Below are 17,841 nucleotides of genomic sequence, written 5' to 3' on the forward strand. Positions count from 1 at the left end.
CAGCTACGGCTCCCGGTGGGGCCCTCTTGGGGGAAGGGGCCTCGGTCCCGGACCCCGGCGAGGCGTCCCTTCTCCGCTCCGTAAAAGTGTCCATCTCTTTTTTTTTTCTTCTTCTGTTGTGGCATATGCTGCAGGTGCCTGCTCGTTTTTCGTATGTGGGTAACAACATTTAACTATGTATATATATTTCCGAATTGGTTTAACTGCCACCCGCCTGAATCTATTTAAAATCAAATTTTTTTTATTTCAACCGCCCGACCCGCGGATAATCCGCGGACTCCGCGTTTGTGTCCGCAAACCGCGCATCTCTACCCCCTACACATTTCTATTACATATAAGATGTCCGGGTCCACTGGATCCGGGGCTAATAGAAGTGTGGAAATTGATGTTTTGTGTACCACACGCACCTACCCACACACACACACACACACACACACACACACACACACACACACACACACACACACACACACACACACACACACACACACACACACACACACACACACACACACAGCAGGCCTAGACAGGAGGAGGACAGAGTGTAGGTACACAGAACATCAGAGTGTCAAATGTGCGAGAAAATGAGAGCAGACAGTGTTGACAAACAATGTTGTAACCTTGTGTGGGAACCGCAGGTGCAGAAACACAAAAGACGAATCCCTGTGGGATGCAGAAACTGGCAGAGAAATTTTCCGTGCAACGTTCATATTGTTGTTACTCAGCCAGCGTTTGTAGGTCTGGTGGACCCGTTGCATTTTGTGGCTTTTAATGCCTCACAATCAAACACTTTTATGCTAAAATACTGAACATATACCTACTCAGTGGCCTAGTGGTTAGAGTGTCCGCCCTGAGATCGGTAGGTTGTGAGTTCAAACCCCGGCCGAGTCATACCAAAGACTATAAAAATGGGACCCATTACCTCCCTGCTTGGCACTCAGCATCAAGGGTTGGAATTGGGGGTTAAATCACCAAAATGATTCCCGGGCGCGGCCACCGCTGCTGCCCACTGCTCCCCTCACCTCCCAGGGGGTGATCAAGGGTGATGGGTCAAATGCAGAGAATAATCTCGCCACACCTAGTGTGTGTGTGACAATCATTGGTACTTTAACTTTAACTTTAACTTTAACATATGAGAGTCACATTACACAAGGGTTAAAGGTGTTAAATTAAATTGTAAAGTGCATATATATATTCCCTTCTTTCTTCAGTCTTTTTCAATGCAAAATTAAACATCATTTATATAGATGAAACAATTCTATTCAGTCCTTAATCCGCAGCTACCATGTACTTAATTAATACCATCGTCTTTAGAATTGTGAACCTGGCAAAAATTACTCCGAGCTGTGACACAAGATCTCGCATTTGTCTTTGTTACAGAATTAAAGCTGGAAATTGCTAAAAAAAAGTATGTGCTTTCACAACATGGCATGATCCAATCAGATAGGAAGCTGCGTCACCAGCGCTAGTGTCTACTGTGACATACAAAAACAACTTGTCCGACAGTAACAGGTGTCAATCCGTCAATCCCTTACATCTTACATACAGGCACCATCACGCCCTCTGCTATGCCGCTATAGCCTCTTTCACACATACGAGACACACAGGCTTTGTCCCACCCTCTGTTACAGCTCTGTTACACTGTGATTTGGGCTGTTTGTCAGAAGGACTATTGCTTTCAAGTTGACAGAACAAGTTGCCCATCACAACTAAGAAGAATTATGACAACTACAACTAGAAAAAAGCGTGGAAACGCATTAAAAACCCATAATAATAAGTTCAGTTGACTTTAGAAAGTGGGCTTCACGGTGGCAGAGGGGTTAGTGCATCTGCCTCACAATACGAAGGTCCTGAGTAGTCTTGGGTTCAATCCCGGGCTCGGGATCTTTCTGTGTGGAGTTTGCATGTCCTTCCCGTGACTGCGTGGGTTCCCTCCGGGTACTCCGGCTTCCTCCCACTTCCAAAGACATGCACCTGGGGATAAGTTGATTGGCAACACTAAATTGGCCCTAGTGTGTGGATGTGAGTGTGAATGTTGTCTGTCTATCTGTGTTGGCCCTGCGATGAGGTGGCGACTTGTCCAGGGTGTACCCCGCCTTCCGCCCGATTGTAGCTGAGATAGGCTCCAGCGCCCCCCGCGACCCCAAAGGGAATAAGCGGTAGAAAATGGATGGATGGATGGACTTTAGAAAGTAAGTCAAGGTGGGCCTTTCAACCAACACGCATGCGCCAGCATTGTTACATCACGTGCAGTGTTGAACCTTGAAAATCTGATAAAATGAATTCAACCAACATTTTTACTCATTTCTCTTAAGTAATGTTTTCCGGTGAACATTATATGATTAACATACAAATGGCTCACTGGGTAGAGTGCAAAAACTGAAATCTAAGTAAGATGAAATATCTCAAATAAGGGTTATATTTGCTTATTTTCTGTCTGATAAGATAATTCTTCTCACTAAGCAGATTTTATGTCAGAGTGTTTTACTTGTTTTAAAGATTTTGGTCCTAAATGTTCTCAGTAAGATATTACAGCTTGTTGCTGAGATTTGATGACCTATATTGAGTAAAACATGCTTGAAACTAGAATATCAACTGTTGCAAAGCTGTGTCATCAACACTCACAAGTATAAAACTACTTTTTTTATCCATCCATCCATCCATCTTCTTCCGCTTATCCGAGGTCGGGTCGCGGGGGCAGCAGCCTAAGCAGGGAAGCCCAGACTTCCCTCTCCCCAGCCACTTCGTCTAGCTCTTCCTGTGGGACCCCGAGGCGTTCCCAGGCCAGCCTGGAGACATAGTCTTCCCAACGTGTCCTGGGTGTTCCCCGCGGCCTCCTACCGGTCGGACGTGCCCTAAACACCTCCCTAGGGAGGCGTTCGGGTGGCATCCTGACCAGATGCCCGAACCACCTCATCTGGCTCCTCTCGATGTGGAGGAGCAGCGGCTTTACTTTGAGCTCCCCCCGGATGGCAGAGCTTCTCACCCTATCTCTAAGGGAGAGCCCCGCCACCTGGCGGAGGAAACTCATTTCGGCCGCTTGTACCCGTGATCTTGTCCTTTCGGTCATAACCCAAAGCTCATGACCATAGGTGAGGATGGCTACTTTTTTTAATCATTTCTTATTTCAAACATGAAAAAAAAAACATTTAACATGTGACATTTCAAACAATTTTGAACAGAAATAGTTCATGCACATTCAGATAAATTCTTCAAAATTACAATAAAAACAAAATTTGACCGGGGGCTGGGCTGTATATATGCACTAATTGACTGAAAGAGCACGCACTTGGCGCGATGATGTCATGTTATCCATGGAAAAATGCATTTTTAGACAATATGATTTGCCTGAGCGGCTAGGAGACCCCGAGAGTAACAAGCGGTTGCCTTGTTGCCTTTCCATTAACAACAATAAATTAGTTTTTAGTATAAGTTTGCTGGTTTTAAGAAATGTAATGCCGAGCGCATATCAATTATGTCAAGATAATGGCAATAGAATTTAAGAATTTAAGAATATTTTTCAACATATTGAGCAAAAAGGTCTCATTTTTTTTCTGCCAAGAAAAGTGCACTTGTTATTAGTGAGAATATACTTATTTTAAGGTATTTTTGGGTTCATTGAGGTTAGCTAATTTGACTTGTTTTGGAAAGTCTTGACAAGCCAAATTTTCTTGTTCTATTGGCAGATAATTTTGCTTAGTTCAAATACAATACCCCTCATTTTGTATTTTTTTTTCTTGTTTTTGAACACTGACTTTTTGCAGTGTTACAGAATGGCAGGCGGTTACTGGTTCAATCCCAGTCTGGTCAAACTCATGCTGAGGTTGGCCGCTCCTGATAACTCGTGGTTAGCGCTTTGTGTGTGTGAATTGGTGAATGGGTGAATGTGATCATGTATATACTGAATGTGGACATATACAAACATATACTCAGGAATAGTATCATGCTGTATGAATACAGACCATTCACCATGTTGAGCCGAATTGACTTACAGGAACTTGATCAAATATATTGAACCAACTTATTGTTAAGTTATCTCAACTAATATTTTCAAGTTCATCTTACATCAGACGGAATGTTGAAGTGTAATATATTTGACACTATAAGTGGACTCAACTTAACTCAGTCAAAGCAACAAGATGACCTGTCTGAGTTAAGTTGAGTCAACATTTTGTTTTTACAGTGTACTTAGAGAGAATATTCATGGTGAATCTAATACTCACATTTCATGTTGGTGCCTTTCACACAGAGTGAGATGGGACTCTCCAGCAACAGTTAGCCATCAAGCCTGAAACGTTTGAGTTTACAGGTGATATCAAACACAATGAATCAAGACTATAGAAAGGATAGACTTTATTTATCCCACAATGGGGAAATTATTATTATCCTTGGCTTTTCAATTCAATTTTAATGACAAGAATGTAACATGAAGGAATAGGATAGGCAGACACAAATGTTAGCAACACTAGCATAGCTATATGTGAGCTAAACTGCTAATGTAAGATTCACATTTTAACAGCAACATCATGCTAGCTTAGAGACACAAACTGACTGACAGGGAGTTGGCAGTGCTCTAATCTTTATTTTAGGATGTGTAGCAAAGCCTGCATTGTTTATATATATTTCGACTTAGACTTCCTTTTATTGTCATTCAAATTTGAACTTTGCAGTACAGATAAGAACGTAATTTCGTTATGTATATACCGTATTTTTCGGAGTATAAGTCGCTCCTAACCCTAACCCTAACCCTAACCCTAAAAAAAAAAGTTAATTGTTAAAATTGTTTAAAAAAATTAAAACATTTAAAAATTGTTTTAAATTGTTTTAAAAAATAAAAAAAAAATTTAAAAAATTTTTAAAAAAAATTTACAAATTAGAAAAAATAAAAAAAATTTAAAAACATTTTAAAAAAATTAAAAAAAATTTGAAAATCATTTTTTACCTTGAAAACATTTTTTAACCTTGAAAAAAAAATTTTTACCTTGAAATTTTTTTTTTTACCTTGAAAATAATTTGTTTACCTTGAAAATCATTTTTCACCTTGAAAAAAAAAAATTACCTTGAAAATGCATAATAAAGAAGGAAAAAAACATAAGTCGCATTTTTTGGGGAAATGTATTTGATAAAAGCCAACAGCAAGAATAGACATTTGAAAGGCAATTTAAAATAAATAAAGAATAGTGAACAACAGGCTGAATAAGTGTACGTTATATGAGGCATAAATAACCAACTGAGAACGTGCCTGGTATGTTAACGTAACATATTATGGTAAGAGTCATTCAAATAACAAACATATAGAACATGCTATACGTTCACCAAACAATCTGTCACTCCTAAACGCTAAATCCCATGAAATCTTATACGTCTAGTCTCTTACGTGAATGAGATCAATAATATTATTTGATATTTTACGGTAATGTCTTAATAATTTCACGCTTAAGTCGCTCCTGAGTATAAGTCGCAAACTATGAAAAAAACTGCGATTTATAGTCCGAAAAATACGGTATATATATATATATATATATATATATATATATATAATTTTTTTTTTTTTTTTTTTTTTCCAATACAAAGCTGTCCTCCCTGGAGTTGTAGGCATATACACGGGTCATCTGGTATCTTCGAAGTAAAGCAGTCATTCTGTGACAGGGACCTACTGATGGATATGGAGTGCGGTCTGACGGAGCATGAGGTTCTGGTGCTTGGCCGATCCTTCGCCGAGCACAAGCAGTCTGAGGTGGATGTGGGCCTGATGCTGGCCGTGGCCCAGGACTTCCTCAGGAAGAAGGACTTTGACCAGCTGCCCGTCATGGCCCGAGTGTTCGAACACAGCGACCCAAACAAGTAGGTGCAGCGTTGCCATTACTGCCAAGAGGATATCATGCTAGTGAGCGCTAAGAGGGTCTCACACATGCCAAGACGTGCGCTCCCCTTGGTTCTCATGGCTGTAGCTCATCTCAGACTCATCCAGGTATTTAAACCTGGGATGCATCGGTAACACATTAGCCTCTTTGGCAAGAGTCTTTGAACAAATCACACAAGCACTGATTTGCGAGTCCTCAGTGAACTCCCGAGCATCTTTGTGCCTTTTGTCAACACGGGTCAAGAAGTGAGAACGAGGCATACAAATATAGATAATGGTTTCCGAAGCAAACACACACATATACTAGGTAGAATGAGAGCGTCACAACAAGACATCAATCGTGCACTCAATGGTCCCATATCTCTGAGCAAGCATTAGTTCCAGCTTTGAGAGAGGAGCATTGGAACCAGATGGACCCCGAAGACCTATAAGGCATGTAGCGTGGAAGAACAAACACACACACAATGTCACCTTGCTCATTTTTCCCTTGTTCCGCACTATATCACCACTTTTTTACCGAATCATCCCCACCCTTTAGTCAATATGGAATTTATTGATCACACAGTCACAACAAAGTTGATTAAACTTGATGTTACTTTATTATGAAGGATACATAGGGCCACACTGAAAATAAATACAGTTGTAAAATTCCCCTGAAAAATTGTAGTTAGCAAAATAGAACTCTTTAATTTTATTTTTAAAATGGGAATTTACTGTATTTTTTAAGCATTAACTATATGTTACTTTTTGTAATATTGCACAGCTATTCTTTTAAAAAAGTATATATGAAAAATACGACTTCCCTCTTGGAAATTTACATCTTTTTCTTCGTAAAATTGTTATTTTTTCACAATATTATTCTAAAAGTATATTTTTATGTCCCTTTTTTGTAATATTCTGACTTCATTTTGGTTTTCTTTATTTTTGATAATTATTTACCGGTATATATATATATATATATATATATATATATATATATATATATATATATATATATATATATATATATATATATATATATATATAAAAATATATATATATAAAAATATTTTGTAGTAATATTCTGATATTTTGACTTTTACATCCTCATAAAATTTGCCTGGAAAAAAATCCAACTTCTATCTCGTAATATACATCCATGTTCTACCGCTCGTAGCCCATCCTAGCTGCACCCGAGTGGAGGGAGGGGTACATCCTGGACAAGTCGCCTGCTCATCGCAGGGCCAACACAGATAGACACACAACATTCACACACTAGGGCCCATTTAGTGTTGCCAATCAACCTATCCTCAGGTGCATGTCTTTGGAGGTGGGAGGAAGCCGTAGTCATGGGGAGAACAAGCAAACTCCACACAGAAAGACCTCGAGCCTAAGGCACATGCACTAACCCCTTTTCCACCATGTTGCCCAATATACAGACTTGTTTTCTCATAATAGTTTACATTTCTATGAATATTTTTCATCTTGGCAAGAACAGATGTTTGGCTTGTCCTTTGTGGACAAGTGCCCCACACACAAAGTAATATAGTAGTAATCCCTATTACACTTTTCTCTGTATGTAGCTAATGGTTGCTCTGGAATGATTTGTTTCATAGATGCTTATGTTTCAGAACAGGCCGCATCTCCCTTAAAGGGGCGACGACCATCTGCAAGACCTTCCAGCTTCCTGTGTCTGACAACCTGCTCACATGTCTGCTCCACAAGTAATATACAACAATTCTTGGATCACATTTGTACCTTGCCGGCTGTGTTTGGTAATGCACGTGTGGTGCACTGCGTAGGTTTGCAGACGGCGACCAGATCGACTACAATGCCTTCCTGGCTGGCATCAACTGGCTGGAGCACCCTGCTCCCCCAGTGACGCCTGACGACACTTTAAAGGTAAGAGATAGCAAATGCAAGCAAATAGGATTGTTATGTTCTCATACAGTACTTATAGCTAGTGTTAGAAAAAACTACCGTTACTAACGCTGTTACTTATACAAATAACGAGTAATGTAAATACTTTTTTACGTACGGTACAACACTGTTACAGATGCATTTGATGTAATGTGGCGTGCTACTTTTAATGTGGTTGTATGTCATCAAGACAGTATCAGAAGCACAGCAAGCTCACTTTTTAGAATATAATAGAAGAATAGAATAGAGTTTTATTGTCATTATTACAGTGAACAGGTTCAAAGAACAACGAAATTGGAGCAGATCCTTTAAGGTGCATACACAAACATTTTACCAATGTAATCAACAACCAGGATCAAACTATAATGAACTTCATATCAAATAGAAGGAGGCAACATCACACAGCAAACATGTACTACACAATACTTGCCAACCCTCCCGATTTTCCTGGGAGACTCCCGAATTTCAGTGCCCCTCCCGAAAATCTCCCGGGGCAACCATTCTCCCGAATTTCTCCCGATTTCCACCCGGACAACAATATTGGGGGCGTGCCTTAAAGACACTGCCTATAGCAGTACAAATCTTGAAGGTCCACAAATGTTTTTTTGAAACAGGCTGGGTCCGTTTATTATCGGTCAAGCTTATATAATAGCAGGAGGTAGGTAGTTTAACATTTTCTTAAAATTAACAAAAATAAAATAAATATCCAATAAAATACATGAAATATTTTCTTTGAAACAAAATTAAATAAGAACTTTGAAAAAATTTGTCCTCTGCATTTGACCCATCCCTTGATCACCCCCTGGGAGGTGAGGGGAGCAGTGGGCAGCAGCGGCGCTGCGCCCGGGAATAAGTTTTGGTGATTTAACCCCCAATTCCAACCCTTGATGCTGAGTGCCAAGCAGGGAAGAATGCTGGTATGAGCTTTTAAACATAACCCGTTAACTGCTGCCAATCAAATGGTGAATAAGATACTCTTTAGGGTTCATATGTTTGTAAATCTGACTGTGATGAAGTCAGTGCCTCACCAGCCATCAACCTCACCGCACGTTACTGCTCTGTTGCTATTTGTTGTTGTGTCATAGATTTAACAAAAATCTTGCTTGATGTTTCATATGGCTTTTTCAGCCTCGTGATTTCTTTTTTTCTTAGCTCTGAATCATGAGGAAATGTCTCTTCAAATTCGCGGTGCTCTTTCAGATAGTGACGTTTCAGATTTTCACTTTTCACCAGAGCAACAGTAGTGTTGCATAGTAGACACATTGGTCTGGCACTTGCAGTAGGTAGGATGAAAACATATTGCTCTGTCCATTCTTCCTTGAAACGTCGGTTTTCCCTGTCCACCTTTCTTTTACCAGCCTGAGCCAACTTGGAGCATGCCATTGTGATTTGATTCACATTCAGTGACTGACAAGTGAACAGTTAGCGAAGTAGCGATACGAGACAACTGTGTGCCTGCAGCGAAAGGTTCCATGCACTGTGCACATGACCCAGGTGGTAACAGCCTATCAGCGCGTCGTTGTGAAAGAGATGACAACCCATACCCCGGAATTAGCCAATCAGAGTGGCGTTCTCTCGCTCTCACTCCGTCTCTCTCTCTTTCTCTCTCTGAGAGAGAGAGAGAGAGAGAGAGAGAGAGAGAGAGAGAGAGAGACGGAGTGAGTGAGACACGAGAAGTGTAAACGAAACGTGGAGATATTTGACTAAAAACAACAAAGAACGTTGACTTGCGCTAGCGATAACTCACAGATAAATACAATTATTATATTTTTTTATAATAATTATAATTATAATAATAAAAAAAACATTTTTTAAAAATTTTTTTTTTTTTTTTACTATAATTCGTGCTGGGTCCGGACGGACACGTCGCTGGGTCCGGACATGGACCGCGGTCCGCCTGTTGAGGATCACTGGCCTATAGCGTCCTCTCTCACCTGAAACCTTCACCACTTAACAGCCGCATGCTGTCCAGGCGTCTGCTTTTCCTCCATATTAACAGCGTACCGGCCCAGTCACATAATAATGTAGCGTAGGGCGGGTTTCACAATGGTCTTTACTCGAAGATGTCAAGAAATGCTGACACGTTGTGTGATCTTTTAACTGGTTTGATGATAACGCCATGCATACTTGGTCAACAGCCATACATGTCACACTGACGGTGGGCGTATAAACAACTTTAACACTGTTACTAATATGCGCCACACTGTGAACCCACACCAAACAAGAATGACAAACACATTTCGGGAGAACATCCGCACCGTAACACAACTTAAACACAACAGAACAAATACCCAGAATCCCTTGCAGCACTAACTCTTCCGGGACGCTACAATAACATCTACGGCTTTTGGAGCTCAGTGCACAACTGAACACACAACAAGAAGGAGATGAAGCAGAAGAACGAAGAAGAGACATGGCGACGACGAGTAAGAAGAAGAACGACGCTTGCGAGTTCCAAAATGATTGGAAAAAAGAATTTCATTTCATCCAGAAAAGCTCGAAGGGGAAGGGGTATGCTGCCTGCACCTCAACCCCCCCCCCAATCTCCCGAATTCGGAGGTCTCAAGGTTGGCAAGTATGTACTACACACACACATACACACTACTACTACTACTACAAGGGAATAATGAACAACAAATCAATGATTGAGATGACAAGCTTGCAATCGTACAATACCCCGTTTGTGGACAAGAAGACATCGAAGCACATTCAATCGCTTCATTAACCAGATGTAACACAATCCAGTGAAAAGATTAAAAAGAGCTGTTATCATTGCCGGCAATATGGCAGCCATCGAAGCACATTCAATCGCTTCATTAACCAGATGTAACACAATCTAGTGAAAAGATTAAAAAGAGCTGCCGTTATTGCCGGCAAACTGCCGCTGCCAAGCTAACAAACAAAGCTGAACTAAAATCCTGCTTGGAGTGTGCTTTCGCTGACATCACATGTCACTTGACAACAGGCGCCGCCTTTTAAAGGCACACACACACTTTACTTTCACGAAACGTCTCTCAACTGCATATGCCATATTTTTGAAGTTTTTTTTTTTTTTTTCAGAAACACATGAATTACTTTCCCTACTTATTAATTACATTTATTTAAGAGTAATTTGTTAGTAACTAAATATTGTTTTGGGGGAAGTAACGATTAACTATGATAATTAGTTTTTAAAAGTAATTTTCCAAACACTGCTGCTTAAAACTATAAGTTGATTGGCAACACTAAATTGGCCCTAGTGTGTGCATGTGAGTGTGAATGTTGTCTGTCTATCTGTGTTGGCCCTGCGATGAGGTGGCGACTTGTCCAGGGTGTACCCCGCCTTCCGCCCGATTGTAGCTGAGATAGGCTCCAGCGCCCTCCGCGACCCCGAAGGGAACAAGCGGTAGAAAATGGATGGATGGATGGATGCTGCTTAAAACTGAGAGGGCATAATCATTTCAAAGCTAAACAAGTTCAATTTTGTTTGGATTTCAAATAAGGCTAGTTAAAAAGTTAAAGTACCAATGATTGTCACACACACACTAGGTGTGGTGAAATTACTCTCTGCATTTGACCCATCCGCTTGTTACTACTCACTGCTTGTTACTGCTCACTGCTCCCCTCACCTCCCAGGGGGAGGTGAGGGGAGCAGTGAGCCGCGCTCGGGAATCATTTTGGTGATTTATGATTTACCCCCCAATTCCAACCCTTGATGCTGAGTGCTAATTTGATCAGATAAAAGCTTTAGTTTATATTCTTCTTATCATTGTTTGGATCAATTGTTTAATGAGTGTAACTAATAAACTAACTAATAAAAATGTATCAAATTCTGAATGCATTTGGCTGCCCAAAACCTTAATACATGGATATAGTTTCTGCATGGGCGCTGCAAGATAGGGCAAATGACAGGGGTGGTGTGTGGGTGTTGTGATATGAGTGGCGCCGAACAGCGGAGTGTTTTGAATGAAAATAACCTTTTATCAAAAGTGCAATTTCAATGTTAATGATGTGCATTTATTAGGAAAGAGAATGGAGGTTACGACAAGCAAAATAATATCTGTGTGTTTCATCTATTTTTCCTAAAATATGGCATTGAGGCTATAAAGTGTGTTTTATCCAATTACTCAGTTTTAATTGAACGAACTAATCGATGTTTTACTTAATTTCTCGAATAGTCAATAGTTTCAGCCCTAATTTCCAACCAATTATCCCAATAAGGCCATACTGTGTGGATCATAAAACCTGTATATTTAATAATTTCCATACTTGCCAACCCTCCCGATTTTCCCGGTAGACTCCCGAATTTCAGTGCCCCTCCCGAAAATATCCCGGGGCAACCATTCTCCCGAATTTCTCCTGATTTCCACCCGGACAACAATATTGGGGGCGTGCCTTAAAGGCACTGCCTTAAGCGTCTTCTACAACCTGTCGTCACGTCCGCTTTTCCTCCATACAAACAGCGTGCCGGCCCAGTCACATAATGTATGCGGCTTTTACACACACACAAGTGAATGCAATTCATACTTGATCAACAGCCATACAGGTCACACTGAGGGTGGCCGTATAAACAACTTCAACACTGTTACAAATATGCCCCACACTGTGAACCCACACCAAACAAGAATGACAAACACATTTCGGGAGAACATCCGCACCGTAACACAACATAAACACAACAGAACAAATACCCAGAACCCCTTCAAGCACTAACTCTTTCGGGACGCTACAATATACACCCCCGCTACCACCAAACCCCCCCATCTCCCGAATTCGGTGGTCTCAAGGTTGGCAAGTATGATGATTTCTGTTTTGACATTGTTAACCGTAATGAAAGGAGTTGAGGAAGAGGAAAGAGAGGCGTCACACTATACAGTATATTCTAGATTAGCCATTCTGTACTGAGAAGCCTAGAAAGACACACGTACAAGTTTGGTTGTGCGCTACCACAAGATTGCAAAAAGTTCCATTTCCTGGTACCCTAATGATGTTGCATTGAAAAAAATAAACTAAGATGAAGTTTCACAAGATATTTGTGAACCCTATTTAGACAAAATGTGTATTTGGCTTCCAATTGTCCAAATTGCACTTTTCGGATGTTAACATTTTGAGGTTCCACGGTAGAAGCCAAATGTATCAAGAACAGAGGCCAAGCAGGAAGGAAGTAGCCACTTGTCTTTTTTCCAGTGTGTGTTTATTTATTTCTACGTGGTCCTGATTCAGAGGAACGTGCCAAACAAAAGAATGCCGTCTGAGAAAAAAACAGGTAAGCGTTACTTTTCCCTCACAAGTGTGTGTTTCCCTGTCGTCTCCAGTTCGACGTGAAAATGCGGAGTGATGCCCGCGGAGTGAAAAACATCCATTACTTCTCCCTGCTGCAGGACCTCTTCCCCGGCGTCCCCAACACGGCTGACCCGGAGAGCGCCGCGTCAGCGTAGATGAGTGCAACATGCGACACATGCATCTCAACATGATGCTTTAGCCCAATGCAAACCAAGAAAGAAGTAACCGCGCTAAAGTTTAGTGCAATCTGTGCGGTTCGAGGCTCTCACAGCGTGCAGCTAGGCTTTAAAACGGAACCACATTTCAGGTCAAGGCGGGTCAGGCTCACACACATAATGACTACAGGTATTACGCTGCATTGTGCAGAATTTATACCAGAGGAAATTGGCTACAACGGAAGAAACAGACAATCACGGCTGTCAGCTCCCAGCTGTGGAAACAACAGGTACTGATGAACTCTCGCGCTCCATCCAAAAGCCAGAATGAGCCAATTTTTAGGATCTTTCATTATCGGAGCTGAATCTCACTGAAAGGAGAGTTGATTAAGTATATTTTTAGTCATTTAATCAATTAGTCACCATGTTTTCCTGTTGTTGTGGGCAGTGGATATACTGTATATGCAAGAAGCAATTATTAATCAATGCATGGTATTAATACATAAAGATTTACTTGAAAACAGATGTGTCCAAAGCATACTTGCCAACCCTCCCGGATTTTCCGGGAGACTCCCGAAATTCAGCGCCTCTCCCGAAAACCTCCCGGGACAAATTTTCTCCCGAAAATCTCCCGAAATTCAGGCGGACTCAGGTCCTCATGGGTTTATTGTTAGGCAGTTTCATTAACGTCCTCCCAGCGCGGCAACAACACACAACAGTAGTCACGTTTTTGTATACCGTAAAGCAGTTCGTCTGCCGAAAACAGTAATGTTGTGACACTCTTAAACAGGACAATACTGCCATCTAGTGCATTTGATGAAAGCACTTTTGTGCGTGCCACACATCAATGCATCATCAGAGACAGGGTGTTCAGCATGGTTAGAAAATAGGGACAGAGAATAGAACAAGGATGGACAATTCAACCCTTAACTCAACAATGAGTAGATGAGTGTTATGTGTGTGTGTATATGTGTAAATAAATGAACACTGAAATTCAAGTATTTATTTTTTATATATATATATATATATATATATGTATATATATATATATATATATATATATATATATATATATATAATAAAATAGATATATATACGTATATATATATAATAAAATAAATATATATATATATATATATATACATATAATAAAAAATATATATGTATATATATATATGTATATATATATATATATATATATGAAATACTTGACTTGGAGAATTCTAGCTGTAAATATACTCCTCCCCTTTTAGCCACGCCCCCATCCCACACCGACCCCGCCCACCCCCACCCCCCTACCCCCACCTCCCGAAATCGGAGGTCTCAAGATTGGCAAGTATGGTCCAAAGTGCGCTCCAAACCATTGACTGGCTGGTGGCATACTGTACAAAATACAATTTTACTAAATAACTAAAAAATAAAAAAAAAGAGCAAAAACAGCACGGCATTAAGAACAAATGAATAACAAAAATATTTGTCTTTAAATATGAATTATTTTGGTTTAGCCTATTTACAAAATGAAAGTGCCCCCCACACCCCACATTTTTTGTTCAGTATGTGGCACCAGTGGGAAAGTTTTGGACACACCTGACTTGAAAAAAATACAATAAATAAAAACTGCGCTACTGAATATATTCACAGTTGATGCATGCAAATACCTCCTTCACACGAGTGAAAATGGGAATTAAAATGTGAAATGATTACTCATGTTTTTGTGATTTGTTTGCTGTTAGATGAATAGCAGATCTTGCAAGAATAATACGTTTTACATTTTACAGCAGTAAAAGTGGGTAACTTTTCTTTACATTTGTAATAGGCATGCTAAAATGTAACTTACAATATTGCCCCCACAGTTAATAAAGGTTATTTATGTTTCCATTATTTCTTACTGGGGGTGAAAATAGCTTCCAAATCCAACAATCAAGGGTGGAATAGCACCTTTAAACATGTGGCTGTGTTACAGACAAACATTAAAGGGTTCATGGATCACTCTCGTCTTACCCGAGAACATACAGGATCAGCTCCACTTGCATGCTTTATTGTTGTTCTGCTGCACAGCGCTGCCTTATAAAAGGCGACGCAGGAAGAGGCTGTAAATGTCCGCGGGGGTTAACAGGATCTGAGCCGGGGTTTTATGCGGGCTCTGATTCAGTCATGGCTAATCGACCAAGTCTAAACAGATATCGGAGATCAAGAGTCGGGGGGCTTTTCTGTTCAGTGGCCTCTTGACGCCCTTACACTGTTCCACCTTCACACAATGCAGTTCCATGTATAGTGACTACAGCCTGTCGAGGCTAATATCTTGTGTTCCAAAAATATTCATTATGAGGCATTTTTTTGTCTGGTGGACATAAAGAAGGTGAAGTAGTTGCTCACCAGGTTAAAAGATTAACCAGGTTTGGCTTTGATCTGTAGGGAAAATGCTTGGTCAAAGTTCACTAGCAACAAGATAATCAATTTACAACAAACCACATGGACTATTGGCTCATATCAAAGTGCTTAATGAGCACTTTTTAGATTGATAATTTTGTTGTCTATACCCTCTCATAAGGCAGTGGGAAAATGTGTTTTTATATCAGAAATCATTAGAAATAAGTAAAAGGGTCCCTATTATGCAAAATCAACTTTTCTTACCTATTTTTTACCTGTTGTTGTGTATTTGGGGTCTGCATAAGTCCCGGAAATGTGAAATCAAACCATGGATTGTGGAGATATTTTTAAAACAATCTTGCCTTCCTTCAAACTTTTTCCTAATAAGCTGTTTGGAATTTGCCCCAATTGTTACGTTCTTCCCAGGTGTGACGTCAGCTGATTATCCATATATGGTAGAAATTTACCCAAAGTGCTTTGCGCGAATCCGCCATTGTAGTCTCTACTGTCGTCAACAAGTTACTTCTTTTTTCTCTATCTTCTTGTGGTGGAGCAGACTGGCTCGTACATGCACATGCATCCTCCGCTGTTGCCATTCCTAATACAAAGTAGCGTATAGTTCGAACTAAAGACCGGGAGAAGACGCTGTCGAAGTAGAGCCACGTAAAATGACCGCCCACTAAACGACGCAATCTGAAGAAACGGTCAGAAAGCGATCTGTAAAACATTTTGACCAAGAGAAACATCACGTGTTTTTAAATGTAGAAAAAGTATTTATTAAGACCCCTTTTAATTTTCCTGAGGGAACTCTCCTGAAGGACTCAATAAAGTTCCATCCATCCATCCATCCATCCATCCATCCATCCATCCATCCATCCATCCATCCATCCATCCATCCATCCATCCATCCATCCATCCATCCATCCATCCATCCATCCATCCATCCATCCATCCATCCATCTATCTATCTATAAGTAAGTCGTAGTAGTAATTCTAAAAACACTAAAAATATTAGTACTACAGTAGTATTGAACACAAGAAAGTCCTAACCAATCAGAGCACACTGTTCATTATCATGGCCACTGATTGGCTCAGCCTCAGGAAGCATTACTATATCGGATTAAAAGAAAATAAAGGTGACTAAAGAGTGTTATTTCATGTCTTTCGTGGCAAAAAATGAAAGTATTTAGAAGGTCGTCAATAGATTTGTAATGCTCCAGCTATGAAAATATTCAATTGACCTCTGTCATAATCTGTGGTCTGGATTATGTTTTTGTTATTTTCTGTTTGTTTTGGACTCTTTTAGTTCCTGTTTGCGCTCCCTTGTTTGTTTCGTTACCATGGCGACTTATTAGTTTCACCTGCCTCACGTGTTCGGGTCATGCACCCGCTCTAATTAAGAGACTATTATTTAAGCCTGTCTTTGCCAGTTAGTCGGGCTGGCGACATTGCTCTTTTCATGCTCGTTTCATGCCATTGCTTCATTCATGCCGCAGTAGGTCTTGTTCGTTCTATGCCATAGTTTGGTTAGTTGAACTATGTCCATAGTTCAGTCTAAGTGTTAGCGTATGTTTCCTGCGTAAATTTTATGTTCCTTACATTGCTCTTTTCATGCTCGTTTCATGCCATTGCTTCATTCATGCCGCAGTAAATCTTGTTCGTTCTATGCCATAGTTTGGTTAGTTGAACTATGTCCATAGTTCAGTCTAAGTGTTAGCGTATGTTTCCTGCGTTAAGTTTTATGTTCCTTAGCCTCTCGTGCAATCGGCATGCTTTCCTTTTGTTTTAGTTCCTGTCTTTTGTCCTGTGTAGTTAGATTAATAATAAATATGTTCCTACCTGCTACCTTTGTCCGGAAAAGTCCGATTGCATCCCGGGAGAACAAATCCTCGCAGTAAGCTGTAAAAACCCTCTCGTCGTGACAACCTCATATCAAAGCCTTTGATAAGTACTTATTTTGTCAGTATAGCCTTATATGATGACGCAACTGTTTGGAAAAGGTCTTACTTAAAACATCTTAATGGTCCCTTTTCAAACTCATACTCACCATATAGGTCAGTGTTTTTCAACCTTTTTTGAGCCAAGGCACATTTTTTGCGTTGAAAAAATGCAGAGGCACACCACCAGCAGAAATCATTAAAAAATGAAACTCAGTTGACAGTAAAAAGTCGTCGCAATTGTTGGATATGACTTTAAAGCATAACCAAGCATGCATCACTATAGCTCTTGTCTCAAAGTAGGTGTACTGTCACCACCTGTCACATCACACCCTGACTTATTTGGAGTTTGTTG

At 40.3% G+C, this 17,841-nt stretch overlaps 1 protein-coding gene and 1 long non-coding RNA gene across 2 annotated transcripts in view; one reads left to right on the forward strand and one right to left on the reverse strand.

The window, feature by feature from the left end:
• efhc2 (EF-hand domain (C-terminal) containing 2) overlaps window positions 1-14,059 on the forward strand; it is a 30,189-nt gene extending 16,130 nt beyond the window's left edge. Inside the window, exons 12-15 of the mRNA XM_061970787.2 lie at window positions 5,650-5,844; window positions 7,474-7,566; window positions 7,645-7,744; window positions 13,057-14,059. Of these exons, the coding sequence (XP_061826771.2) occupies window positions 5,650-5,844; window positions 7,474-7,566; window positions 7,645-7,744; window positions 13,057-13,179 (511 nt within the window). The 3' untranslated portion in view covers window positions 13,180-14,059. The remainder of the gene's footprint in view (window positions 1-5,649; window positions 5,845-7,473; window positions 7,567-7,644; window positions 7,745-13,056) is intronic.
• On the reverse strand, window positions 1,134-17,459 carry LOC133613329 (uncharacterized). Its single transcript, XR_009816435.2, has 3 exons — window positions 17,389-17,459; window positions 4,224-4,288; window positions 1,134-1,974 (listed from the first exon to the last, which is right to left on the reverse strand). It is a non-coding gene; the product is annotated as an uncharacterized lncRNA (long non-coding RNA).
• Between the last annotated feature and the right edge of the window lie 382 nt (window positions 17,460-17,841).

This window comes from Nerophis lumbriciformis, linkage group LG13 (genome assembly GCF_033978685.3).
Source record: "Nerophis lumbriciformis linkage group LG13, RoL_Nlum_v2.1, whole genome shotgun sequence".
Taxonomy (NCBI): Eukaryota; Metazoa; Chordata; class Actinopteri; order Syngnathiformes; family Syngnathidae; genus Nerophis; species Nerophis lumbriciformis.